This window comes from Belonocnema kinseyi, chromosome 9, assembly GCF_010883055.1.
Source record: "Belonocnema kinseyi isolate 2016_QV_RU_SX_M_011 chromosome 9, B_treatae_v1, whole genome shotgun sequence".
NCBI lineage: Eukaryota > Metazoa > Arthropoda > Insecta > Hymenoptera > Cynipidae > Belonocnema > Belonocnema kinseyi.
This window is the reverse complement of record NC_046665.1, coordinates 36751913-36765954: the sequence shown is the minus strand read 5'-3', so window position 1 is coordinate 36765954 and position 14042 is coordinate 36751913. Positions and strand designations below refer to the sequence as shown.

The window sequence follows — 14042 nt, the reverse complement described above, 5'->3', positions numbered from 1 at the left end:
ATATCTAGTCGGGAGTGGTGCTGACTGAAAACAGATGATTTGGAGCGATTCGCGTGCCATCTGTTGGTCATTCTAAGGACTTATTGAACTACCCTCGTACAAGGGGCGATAGAAAAAATTTCAAAAAATTCATGAGTATAAGGAAAACTGTTGTGAACCAGTTGCAGTTGAAAAGTTTTAAAAATAATAAAAATTGTTTCTTAATAGTACCAAAATGTGCAACTATATTATCTTCAGTTTTTTTTTTGGAAAACAATTGACAGAAAGCAAGGGGGGGGGGCGTTTTTTCACTGCCGGTCGCTGGTCCCTTTCTTCGACCCGTGGTCAGGTGCCATCCAAGCCTATGATTTTCTCGCCGATAGTAGTTATGTTTATTGATTTTGTTTTTTCCCCCTTTCGGGTTCAAATGAATCTCGTGAAAGGAGGAATACATCGGGTAATATTTAAAAGTTGCTAATCACACATTTGAGTGTTTTTACAGAAAAGTCCATTTTTCTCGAAAACGGCTGATTTTAACGCAAAATTATACAGAATATAAAAGATTTGGCTGCTTCAAATAAATATTTTTACTGGAAATCATTAATTGAATTACGCATATTTAAGGACACATGAGAAGACAATTATTACAAACAAGCATTAATCATATATTTCACCTACTTATGTTCTTAATAGGCATTTAAATTATTATTAGTTTTTTGAAAATTAGGGGATGGGATTCATATAGAATTGTATTTTAAAGAAAATAATGTAAATGTATATTAAATACCTCTCAGTAAAAGGACTAGATTATTAACATTTCTTTATTACAATTTTCTTCGCATTCCGAGTTGAAATTTTGACGGAACAGGCGGACGAGACCCTTCGCCTGAACTTTAACAATAAGAGTGAGGAAAATGCAATGACTCTATCTAGAAGCTTCACTTCTAAAAGGCAAAATAAAGAAAGCAGAGGTGGCAAAATTCCGCCAACAGCTGCTCGACACGAAAATGTACGGAAACTTTCAAAGCAATGTAGAAATATAGTCCTTGTCGAAGGAGCAAACTTTTGCTTTCCTCAGATCATCAGGGCTTAATTAATTCAGGTGCAGAGGGTTTCATTTTCGCATGCCAGGACGGTGCCATTTCCACCATAGTATACCGCAACCACATCCTATCCGGGTGTCCCATTCACGCGGGAATGACGTATCTCTACAGACATAATGCGGCTCTAAGAGTGTTTTATTACCACCTTTGTTGTGTTATTTTGTGGCTCTTAAGGTGTTGTTTGCGATGGCTCCGACGGAGATGAGTCAATTATCCAAAACGAGAAGTGCCAAATTTTCGGGAACTATGATTTGCGGATAGCAGTCTCCGTTGCACACTCGAGGCCTGCCATCATTCTCCACAACTTTGAGAAACGAACTATATTCGTGATAGAATTCTTGACTGCGGCCAACTTCAACTTTACTGCTAAGGGCATGGAAAGGAGGTTTGGTATCAAGACTTTAAGGAAGTCACCCCGTGTGTCTGGTCGAAAAATTCGATTTTTTTTATTGCCTAAATTTATTCCTACACATGTGTAGAATATGCTGGTGAAGTGATATTCCAATATTCGAAGTCATTGGAAAGTTACAGCTCTTAGAACGACTAGGTGTACTTCATTGTTTAAATCGTTCTTGAACTGTCAAACGCGTTTTTCTCGAAACCACGTTTTTCGAATTGGCCGGAATGATATCTCAAAAACGGTTTAAACGATTCCTTTGAAACTTGTAGGGTAGATTCAGCAGATGTGTACGCATCCTCTGAATTAGGATAATTAATAAATTTCAAGCCGTTTTGTTTCGTAAAAAAATAATCGAAAAAAATCATGAAACCTGAAAAAAAGTTCAGAACCGTGTCAATTACTCCATTTTCAATATTTTTTTAATATCCTAGTTCCAGCGATGGCCACAGCTTCACATATTAAAATGCCGTTTGGTGTTTTAATTTCAAATAAGCATTATAATAAAGATTTTGGGTTCAAACTTGCACAATTTACTGTTCAAATTTGAATGAATATATAGTGAAAAGTTCAAAGTTGTATATTGTTATCGTTCGTCAAAAAAAATCCCCAAAAAAGGTAAAAAAAAAGGGCTGTCACACGAGGTGACCCCCTTAAAAGAGAACTGCAACGACTGTGCCTAAAATATTCGTTTTAAGTAATAGATATTTTGATCGGTGCTCTCGGAGGTACTAAAAATATGCCAAAGCAGTTGCGAGATAATGCAGAAAGCTGTCATCCTTTGGTTGCTTTGTATCCTCAAGGCACACGAGAGTTTCGCCTAGTGTTGGGACATGGGCATCGAAAAACGTCTAAAAATCAATGTGTCGCTTTTGATGTCGATGTTTTTGACATCGATGTTTAAACTACAATATTTTCGATGCATCGATGTTTTTTCTTCGATGTTCCATATCGATGTTTTTGTTTTATCGCTTATTGTTCAATAAAAGTTTAAGATTGTGAAACTTGTGTTTTGATTTCTCCATTCTGTTAGCATCGGTTGAATCTCGTATGGGGCCATCCATATACCACGTGGATACTTCAGGGGGGGGGGGAGTATGGCAAAATTCCACAATTGACCACGAGGTGGGCCGGGGGGGGGGGCTAGAATCCACGTGGACACACATTTCTTTAAATCTGTGGACAATATACTGAAATGAGAAAAGGTATACTCTAGGTATAGTCGAACTTTTATATTGTGCTCGCGCCCAATATAATTTATTTTCTATTCTTATTTTTATTTTTTCACGACTTTTCCTTTGAAACTCAAATCATGTTTAAGCTCACGTTCATAAGCTAATCCGAATTTTTCAGCTTATTCATCGCTTCTTTTAGACTTCTTGTAGTCCGGGAACTCGCGACAATTCTATGGAGATCATTTTAGTACTTACTAAAATATCATATTCTTTTGTTTTCATAGTAAACAGTTCGAAAATGGTTGACTGATTAACAGCTGTTACTGCATTTTGTAACAATTTATCGTTAAACTGGTCAAAAAATCGAGTGTAAAAACGTAATTTTAGTATTCTTGAAACCCATGGGGAATAATTGTTTGAATGCTAAGAACTAACAATAAATTTGACTGACAGCTTCTTGGTGGTGCCAAAGTTGACTGGCAAACTGTCAAACATGTCAGAAATTCGAGTAAAAAAAACGTCATTTTATTACTCTTCAAACCCACGTGGAATGATTGTTTGAATGCTAAAAACTAACAATAAGTTTGACTGGCAGCTCCTCAGTGGTGCCAAAGTTGACTGGCAGGCTGTCAAACACGTCAAAAATTCGAGTGAAAAAACGTCAATTTAGTACTGTTGAAATTCACTGGGAATGATTGTTTGAATGCTGAAAACTAACAAAAAATTTGACTAACAGCTTCTAGGTGGTGCTAAAGTTGACTGACAGACTGTCAAGCATATAAAAAATGATAGGATGAAAATTAGAACAGTCATTTTAGTACTTCTGAAACGTATTGGGGATGATTTTTTAGGTGCTAAAAAAAAAGATTATAATTGATTGGCTGTTCCTCAGTGGTGCCAAATTTGACTGGAAGGCTTTCTAGCATGTCGAAAATTGTAGTGAAAAAAACGTTATTTTAGTATTTTTTAAACCCATTGAGGATGATTGTTTTGGTGCAAACTTTTGGTGCAAAAATTTTATTGAGCACTAAAAGGACGTCCATGGAATTGTCGCGAGCTCCCGGACATTTTGAAGACTAATAATGTCTATATTTTCAGAAAATATGTCCACGTGGACAAATTGTCCACGTGGTATATGGATGGCCCCTATACCCAGCGAGACCTTTTACACAATTTTTAATGAGAAATGACTTTTAATATCCAGGTCTTTTAAACAATTATATACATTAGTGTAAATTTTAAACCAATCCCGAATTTTGTTTTCAGCAAACTAACCTTAAATAAATCAAATACATACACCGTATATTCAAAGGATCGATGAACATTGATTTCGTAACTGGAGCTCATGAGGTAATGTGGGCAGAAACCAGAAAAAATAGGCGTTTTCGCAAATCCAGTGCAGAAATGTCTTTTTCACATTCTCATCATAATGAGAATGTATTATTTTTCTGTGAAAACTAACTATCGCGGATTTCTTGAATTCTCCAAGTTTCAAGACCCCCTGAATCTAAAAAAAACGGATTTAAGATGGTGTACGTGAGTCGTCGTTGTTGTTGTCTGTATACCGAATAACTTTTCAAATACTAGTCGGGTTAAGTTGCGATTTGGCACACAGTTTAAGAACCTAAAAAGAAAGATCGTGTCCGTTATTTACGATATTTGAAAAAATGTAATTAAAGTGTACGCATTAAACGTACGAAAACGAGCGCGAAGCGCGAAAGCGTACCCGCGCGGTCGTGTAAGACGTGGATCAAAGTGGCCTAGGCTGGTTGTTTAACCCTTTTTTACATCATCATATGCGAAGGTATTCGATTTGGGTAAGATTTGACCCCTCCCGTTTTTGTAAAATGTCCACGTTTTTAGACCTTCTGAACCAAAAAAATAGGTTTTCGCGAATGAGTCTGTGCCTGTACAGTTTTAGTTTGTTAGCACGACAACTTTCGAAAGAATTGAAATATTTAATCAAAAAGTGAGAGAATTTTTGTAAATTTTATGTCGAACAAAAAAGATCTACACATTTTTTATAAGCTCCTGTTACAAAAATAAATAAATAAATTTTTTTAAAATTATAACTACACATTTGCTTAGAACCACTTTGCGTTATGATGTGTATTTTTAGTTTAAATTGTAAAAAATAGCATTGAAAATAAATACATTAAATTTATGGAAAAACGATACAAGTTGCAATAAAATGCTTGAGAACAAAATTTTTTTATAGGATACGCACTTTTTTAAATTATAAAAGCAAGATAATGAAATTTCAATACAAATACATATCATGAGTTCAGACTTACAAACAATGAATTTCTGTTAAAAATTGTATGACTCTTTTCAGAAATTCGAACTTTAACCATATGGATGTTCCATGAGGGTCCCCGGTGAGGGCCCAGCTCGACTGCCCTCACGGATCAACGATTAAAATTTGTAAATCGGAAGGTTAATTATTTTATATCCTACAAAATGGACATAAAAAAATTCGTTCAAAAATATGGTTCATGCGTTCTAAAAATTCAAAAAACTATGAATACATCTGTCCCGAAAACAACTTTTTCCCTTCTTTTTTAAGAAAAAAATTCTAAGTTTTATCTTTATGAAAAATTTCCAATGTTAATAAAAAATTACATTTCCCGTCATCATAAAAAGTTGTAAAGTAGTCTACAACGTGAAAAAACGAAATATTACGCGAAGAAAAATGGTAATCGATTTAAATTATTTATTTAATAATTATTTTATTGATATTCCTGTTAATAGTTTATGTGTTTTACATTTACATCAGGTCGTGCAATAATAAATAATTATAAAAAGAGAACTTAGAATTTGTTACTTTGACTTTTCTGAATTGTAGCTTATGAGGATGGCTCCTTAACCGAGTTTCAACTTGTCGGTTTAGCGCAGTGGTTAGCACTCCCGACTGTTACACGATAGAGTTAGTTATAGATATGTAGGTTTGATACCCCGTAGCGTTAGAAATTTTATTTGTAATATAATGTTTGAAAATGTAATCTATGTATTCACTATTAACAGGACTACTGATATTTGAAGTCAAAATACTCGCAATCAATAAATATATATTTTTAAAATACCTTTTTTGTAATATCGTTCAGTATGGTACTAGTTAGCACTGACGCAGTACTGCGCCCATGGTGAATATCCTATATGGGTAGTACTGTGCCAGTAGAGATATCCAGTGCTAGCCCAAAACTGACAGCTCAGTACAAAATAGTGTTATCATCCCAGAGATATGCCAGTACAGGTGCGAGCAGTGGCAAAAAAAAACAAGCGGGCTTTCATGATGGCAGCCATGAGGGATCCATGAGGGAACCCATGTTGGGCCCCCATGGATTAGCATGTTGTTTCCATAAGGGACCACGCCTGGATTGCCCTCATCGATTCCACAAGGCATGAGGGCAATCCATGTGGGCCCTGACGGGGGCCCCCTCCATTTTTCCACACGGGCCTTAACAGTTTTTGTCGAAAAGGAATACTTTCGATAGCGTGTGGTTGTTATTTTCAGTTTTTTATGTCGCGACTTTGCCAAATTCATTCTGAGATGTCAAAAATCCAAAAATAATTAAATGCATACTGAACATTAAAGAGTTATAAAAAGAGATTTCATAGGAACGAAGAAGACAATCAGCAATCATTAGAACATGGATATCAATAATCATAGTGCGTATAATTCCTTGAAAAAGTGAAAAATTCTAACTGTCGGGTGTCATTTATTGATTTTAAGATACGATGAGAATATTACAAATATATTAAATCGACTTTAAAAAAATGGAAAAAAAGAAATACTTATTATTTACTCTTTGTAGATTAAACTTTTGTCACTTCTTAATCAATATTTAAGGAATAATTCTTACCCAATAACTATTAATCCCCCCCTGATTATTTGCTGGAACTAATGACACAAATTAACAAATGTTGCAAGTAATATATTTTTAACTATATTTAATAATTATTTAAACCATTTTAATTTGTTTAAATAATTTTTTCCCTTGTAAACCTGGAAAAGTTACTATTGTCTGGAAAAATGACGCTAATGTATTTTAAGCGTGATATGTTTTTGTGAAAGACTTTTTGAAATTATTTAACCTAATTTTTTAAACAAGTTTTTTACAGTTACGTTGTAGATAGTTATTTTTTAGATTGATTTTTTTGTGACAAGGATAATATTGATTTATAAGCGATCTGGTGTAAGTAAGAGATTCGAAAAAATTAGAATTCTCTCCATCCTTCCTATGAAAAGAAGCAAGTGATTTTAATTACTCAAATAATTTTAAACTTTTACAAAAAATATGACTCTTAACACTCATTAACTGCTTAATTAATTTCACAAAATAATAAAATTTCACTGTAGACAACGAAAAAAATGTTTTAAATAATTTGTAAATAGCATTAACAACAAATATTGCTTTTAAAAATTGTTAATTAAGTCATTGATTTAAGATAATACTAACTCCTCAAGATTCAGTGGAAAATATTATAAAAACATAAATTGTTTAAACGATTGAAAAATATTTGTAATAAAAACGATTATTTATTACTTTCATGAACTATTCATTTATCCCGAAAATAGTAACTTTTCATGATTTATTGAAAAAATGGTAAAGCAAAATATTAAATGTTGAAAAAATGTAAAATTAGTTACAAAATATTTGAAAATTTGTTATGCATCGAATAAAAATAATTAATGTTGAAAAAATTTCTAAAAAATACACAATAACAGGGGGTTAAGAGTGTCATCGAGTGAAAATTATTTCTTAAATATTTCTTATGGAGTGTCAAAACTTTATTTTAAAAAAAGTAATGAACAAGAATTTATTTGTCCATTTTTTTAGTCAAAGACTATTACTTATTATTGTTAAAAATAATATATTAGAAAGAAAGATCCGTTCAAATGTGTATAAAACCTGAATGGAAAAAACTGCGTGAAGTTAAAAATACAATTTTTTTATCAATTGTTTTTTAATTATACGAGGAAAATAATATTACAGTGAAACTCTTCAATAGCCCTCCCTTCTATAGCCCTTCCGAGAATTAAAGCCGCGCCATAGGTAGGTATAACAGGAGCTGGGTGGAGGCAGCGGGGTCTGCGGTTGTCACTCAGGCGTGCACTGAAGCATGAACAAACAAAAGCGCAGCGGGCTATAATGAGTTATTTACCAACTACCGTCATCTCCAAAATCGGCACTATAGCAGAGTTTTACTGTATTTGCTTTGCTGCCACGTTTTTTACTCTCTTACGTTATATTTTGTTACAATTTATAACATAAAGTTTTGGCGACTAAAACTGCTGGAAACTACCCGGAGGCTAAATGCCCCGGCGACTAGTTTGTGGCAATTACTATAGATGTCACGTACCAAAATTTTGACCCTACTTTAAGCTTTTAAGTTCAAAGTCTGCAGATTCGTAGAATTAAAGAGGCTATAAGTAGGACTTATTTCTATACATCTCCTTAAAGGTGTATAATAAAAAAAAACTCATGAAAAATACTCATTCTAATGATCCTCAGTTTTTATATTCTGTACTTTCACGTGTTTTATTTTCAACGCAAAAGAAGCCAAGAAATCAAAAATGTAGTTTGAGATTTGGAATTCTCTTTCTTATACACCCCTAATGTATAATATATTTTATATACGACGTATGCTGTGTTTATATGCCTGTAAAATTATAAAAATATTATCATATTTATAATTAAAAATGATTATAAGGTCATTCTATTTCATTTTGTTGGAGGCGATTGAAGCCTAATTTGAAACAAATTTTGAGGTTAACTATAATAATTAGTAATATTTTCGAAACTTATTTGTCACATTAATTTATTAAATTACTGTTTTTTTCATATTTCGAAATTTGATTTTCAATGTGCTACAACTTCTGTGTTTAAAATGGAATTGAATGAAACCATTCTTGGCATGCTGTCTTTAAACTTTAATATGGCATGACTAAAAGTAAATTTATTATGAAATAATGTATGAAAATTGTATTATAAAAATAAGCTAAACTATAAACATTTTTCAAAACTTTTGAAGCGATATTAAAAATGCAGTAATTTTAAAAACTAAAACTTACCACATAAGATTTTTTTTTAATCACACTTATCAGAATTCGGGCTCTTTTTCAATATTTTTCTAAAATATTAAAAATTTTACTTTGAAATTCCTCTCATTGGAGGTTTTGTTCATTTTCAGAGATTATTATCTTGTAGGGAGAAAGTAAAGGAATCAGAATTTGAAATATATGTTAATTAGTTATTTATTTAATCAATATGAACAATAGCTTAAAATATTGCTTTTTAATGGTTTACTTAAATGACGTATCAACGAAGGTTATATTCTCTTTTTTTGTATGTGATTTGACTGCGAAAAATTAAAGTATTTGCCCAGTTTTCACTTTTTTTTGTTTTGTTCATTTATCTTCCTGCAATATATTCATCTCCGAAAAAGAACAAAATATCAAAAGTGAGGAATTTCAAAGCGTAGTTTTTAATATTGCAGCCTAAAAAACTTTCATGATGAAAAATAAACCTTATAAGTATAATTACTTCTTATTCACTCTAGAATTTATTATTATTATTTACTTATGTACATTATTAAAGATTATCCTTGTTTTCAGGAAGAAGGGTGAGGATGCCCAGTAAAGTGTGCCGTTCTAAATTCGTTATATTTTAGGCTCTGACTTTAGGTCAAGTCCTAACGATAAGAAAACATTCTTGTAGTTTCTTTAGAGCACCACATTAAAAAAATTAATTTTAAAATAATCGAGAATGACAGAAAGGTAAAGCCCATATTTAATTTCATTCTTTACATTCTCTACACAGAATAGATCGTCTGAACGAGGTTTCGAATTAATTTAAAAAAATTGATATTGACATATAATGTTCCTGAATGTTTTCAGGGTTGAATTTTACTATTTATGAGTGCTAATATTTATTTCCCTTTCTAAAAATGATTCGCACTGCATCAAAAATTGCTGTTCTTTCAGGTAAATATGTATAATAAGTTAGTCAACCAAAAATTATATTGTCATTTACAGAAATAATCTTTCATTCAGTAAGAATATATAAAAATTTAAGTATAAATTTCTATACAAAAATTTAATAGAAAACACTGCTTTGAAATGTAAAATTTTGAAGTTTTCAACTTGATATTCTTCTGTCATATTCTGCTTCCCTAATATATAATATTATATAATATTCAGCCGCCAATTTGGTTAAATCCTTCGTTTTCGCCGTTGAATATCTCATAAAGATCAAAATAGAAAAATCTCAAACTAATAGGATATGTCATAAGAGGGTCTAACTTTGCTCATCCCATACATCTTTTTGATGGAACGTCGTCGGGTTCACATTTATAAATATTTTAAAACCGATTTTTATGCGGTTCGAAGCGATAAGTCAATAAGACTGAAGTGAAGGGTCACAGTGCATACGTAGTTTTTGAGTATATCTTGGTCAATTTAGGTAAAGAAAGGCGTTTTTGAAACTTGATAGGCTTCCAAAAATTTCAAAAACGCATTTTTTGTAACATTTTTGTCCATATTTACTCAAAACGCTGCAAACAATTGAAAACTACTATTATCTGACGAAGGGTCATTTTTATCCGCCTCATGATAACAATGATCTGCCGTCGGATAACTGTAATTTTCAATTGTTTCCAGTGTTTTTATCCAACTTCAGATAAATAATATCTCGGGGATTTACTGCGTTCTTTCAAAGGCTGTGTAGTTTTACGTCATTATTACAAATAACAGTTTAACATCAAACTAACACTGTCCGATATGACTTTCGTCTTTGAAAATTCTAGTTGATTTTTATAGTATTTGTGCGTTGATTACGAATCCGTTGATAAAAATGCTTTAGCAGATCGATTTTTTGTAGTAAATATGGGTCAATATGTAAAAAAACGCGTTTTGGAAACATGAAGGATTTCCAAGAATGTCAAAGACGCACTTATTGTCTTATGGTTTAGAAGCGCATAAAAGAGGCTTAATCTCACGCGATTTTTTAAGTACACATTTTAAAACATGACCCACAAGGGTTTAACATATTTCTGTTTTATTCCTTATAGGATATATTCAACAGAGAAAACAAAAGGTTTAAACGAACTCACGTACGGTTTTCACTAGCCTGTTTTACACATAAAGGTATGTAATTCTCTTAAATTTTGAGTGAAATTATTAATAGAAGAGATATATCATTAAGTTGGTTTTCATTATTTTAAAATAATAATGGTGGACCCATATTAAGCTGAAAATCTCAAACTCTTAGATTTCAAAGCAGTGTTTCGCATTTACTTTATGTACTTTATGTATTCGCCTGAAATAACATCATTTTGTAATGGATTGCACATTTCATTTGCGTAGCGCACACTACATTTAAACATCATTTTTAGAAATAAAAATAAATATTAGCACTTATAGGTAGCAATATTCTACTCTATAAAAACATTAAAAAACATTATTTATCAATATAAATCTTTCTTATTACGTCGCAACCACCTCCAGTCGATATATTTTGGAATGACATATCTACAGAAGGATAATAATTATATTTTAATATATTTATAAACATTATATCATTAAAAATAATGTATATAATCACCTGAATGCCAGATGAACTTTTCTCCGTAACTGTTGACTCCTCGACACTAATCGAATGACCCAAACTGGAATCACGTTTCCCTTTGATGTAATTTTTCGTATAACGCCTGAGCTTCGCAATTTCTAATTGCTGATTTCTAATCACATTATCTTTTTCACAGAGGAGTTGCCTGATGGATTTTTGTTCCTGTTTCAAGCGAGCCTCGAGAACCAGCAAAGCACGTAGAATTTTAGACAATTGTTGGTCTCGAAGATTTTTCTCCGACTCCTGACTGATATTCCGATTGTCCAGTTCTCGCACCAGGTCCCTGCACTTCTTTGTCGCCGCTTTCAGGGCCTCCTGAGTGCGGACCAAGTCTTGCTTTAGAATCCGCACCTCCGTCTCCATCTACAATACAAGGATATACATTTTATTAATTTTTATCTATAAAGACTTTTTAATTTAAATTTAATTTAAACAGGCACAGCGGTGAAAAATTTCCCTAAGGTATGTATGCATTTTTATTATCGGAGTGGAAGATTTTCTCTGCTTTTTGCTATTACTATTAATTACAGAGAAATTAAATCTAAGCTCTTCAGTATATTAATAAATCTACATGCAAACATTATACATGTATACATTAATGATTCAAGAATAGAAAAATTAACTTTAAAATTTTAGAATTTAAAGTGGAACAATTCTAAGTCTTACGCGTTTGAACGAAAAATGGAAGGTCCAGAAATTAACTTTCCTTATTCTTGCAACGCTTTACATTCATTAACGACATCATAATCGTTTATTTGTTTATGTTATTCTGCGCCGGCGGAGATTAAATGGTGCTAAGAAGTACTCTACACCTGAGATTTTCCCAGGTGTGGAATTTCACACTTGAAATTTTGGAATTCTTCTAATGTACCCATCCTTCCACCCCTCTTCGTCATAACTTCTCTCCAATCATTACAAAACTTCGCACCTGGGAAAAATTGGTTTCGGTGGTCATGTGTCCTTTAGCGCAATTATAGAAATAATTTGAAGCATTAAATTAAATTGGTAACGTGACTTTTTTATTGTATAAATAATATCATAAACTAGAAATTATTCAAGTTTGCACGCATCAATTCTTTAAATGTTTGATTGTACATGTTTGTTTACTTTAAGTTGTAAAATAAACCGTGAAATTTCATAATTTTTAATTTTAAGCGTTAATTTGGAAATTTTCAAGTTTCAAGTCTTTTAGTTAAAAAATTTGAAATTGTACTTCGTAATACTATAGAATCGCGGCTTTTCATAATTGAGCGAATTCTTTTTTATTCTTAGTTTAATTTGTTTATTTTTATATAAAAACAAGTTTAAGTACTTGAGTTCGACTTGAATTTCCCGCAATTAAGACATGCTGAAGTCGAAAAGTTCGACTTGAGCATGTTTCAATTTTGAGACGGAACTAGACTTCAATTTATGTCTTGAAGACAAGTTTCTATGCCTTGAAGACATGCATTTACCTCTTGAGACAAACTTTTATGACTTTAACGCGAACGGTTTGCAACTTCGATTGCATACCTGTCCTAACAAAAATATTGCTTTTTGAAAATTCGCAAAATTCGCATTTTGACTGTCATAAAAGTTACAATTTTCATTTTTTTTGAAAAAAAATTTAAAGGCTTATACTCGTTCAGATCCACAGATTCTGAAGTTTTAAATTAAGAATAACTAATTTAATAATTACACATTTTTCATTCATAAATTTTAATCTCATTTATGAGCCGAAAAATATTCGTATTAAGGCAGGTTTACTTGAGACAAGTAAACGTCATCTTATCCAAGACAAGACTCGACTTGAGAAAAGTAAACGCTGTTTTACCTGTCGTGGCCATAAACCTAAGACGGAGGCCTATGTCTCGACTCAGTTTTGAGACGCAGCCAGACATCGATGTCTTGGAGACGAACTTAAGAAATAACCAAGTCGAACTCAAGTCGAAGCATTTTTACTCGGGCAATACTAGATGTTCAAACTATAAGATAGGTGCGCAAAACATATACATACATTAACACGTAAAATCAACGGTTTTTTTTAGATATTAGGCTTAAATATATTTGTATATTAAACTGAACACCCAATATAGTAAACTCGTACAGGAAAAAGCGCAAGACATCTGTCGGCTGCTTGATGAAGTTTATAGTTAATGTCAATATCGTTCGACATCATTTCGCGTTGTATGGGTACTTGTAGAAAAATGATTATTACCAATATTTTGTTTACGAATATTAATCCTTTTAATTTTTTAGATGGAGCAAAATGGTTGACACAAGTGCACTTGTAAAAATAAAGTATTCTTTCAATGGCTAGTTTTAGGCCAACCTTGAAAACATCTTCCTCGAGGCAGCTAAATTTCTGAAGACCTTTGAGGTTAAATTAATCCGTATCTTGAAGTTCTATCATCCAATTCTTGCGTCAGGTGTACAAAACACATCATCTCCGAGGAAATCTCTGTTGTTATAAGTACTTTTAAACATAAACATGTAATACAGCATAGAAATGTTAAAACAATACTTTACGTATAATTTATGTACGACCCCTTGTTATTTTTTAATACAAGTAGAAAAATAAGTTTAAAAGTTTAGGGGTTCGTCTTTTGTCGCTGGGATATAATTTATTTTATCCTTTGCTCATTAGACTGTGGTTTTAATATAAAATATCAAATGAAATATTATCATCATTTTATACCAAATATATAATGCTTTTTTATAATTCACAACAGTCTATAACAAATTTTATTTCCCATTTAAAATTAACCAATTCGGTTTT

General features: G+C 32.1%; 1 protein-coding gene across 7 annotated transcripts in view; it reads right to left on the bottom strand.

The window, feature by feature from the left end:
- LOC117180398 (uncharacterized protein DDB_G0284459-like) overlaps nt 1–14042 on the bottom strand; it is a 201729-nt gene that overhangs the window by 14709 nt on the left and 172978 nt on the right. For 6 of the 7 annotated variants that reach the window (XM_033372884.1, XM_033372889.1, XM_033372886.1 and 3 more), the window contains exon 2: nt 11261–11647. In XM_033372884.1, the coding sequence (XP_033228775.1) occupies nt 11261–11647 (387 nt within the window). Of the gene's footprint in view, nt 1–8730; nt 8998–11260; nt 11648–14042 lie in introns of those variants that run through there. The other variant, XM_033372891.1, reaches the window with a different exon arrangement.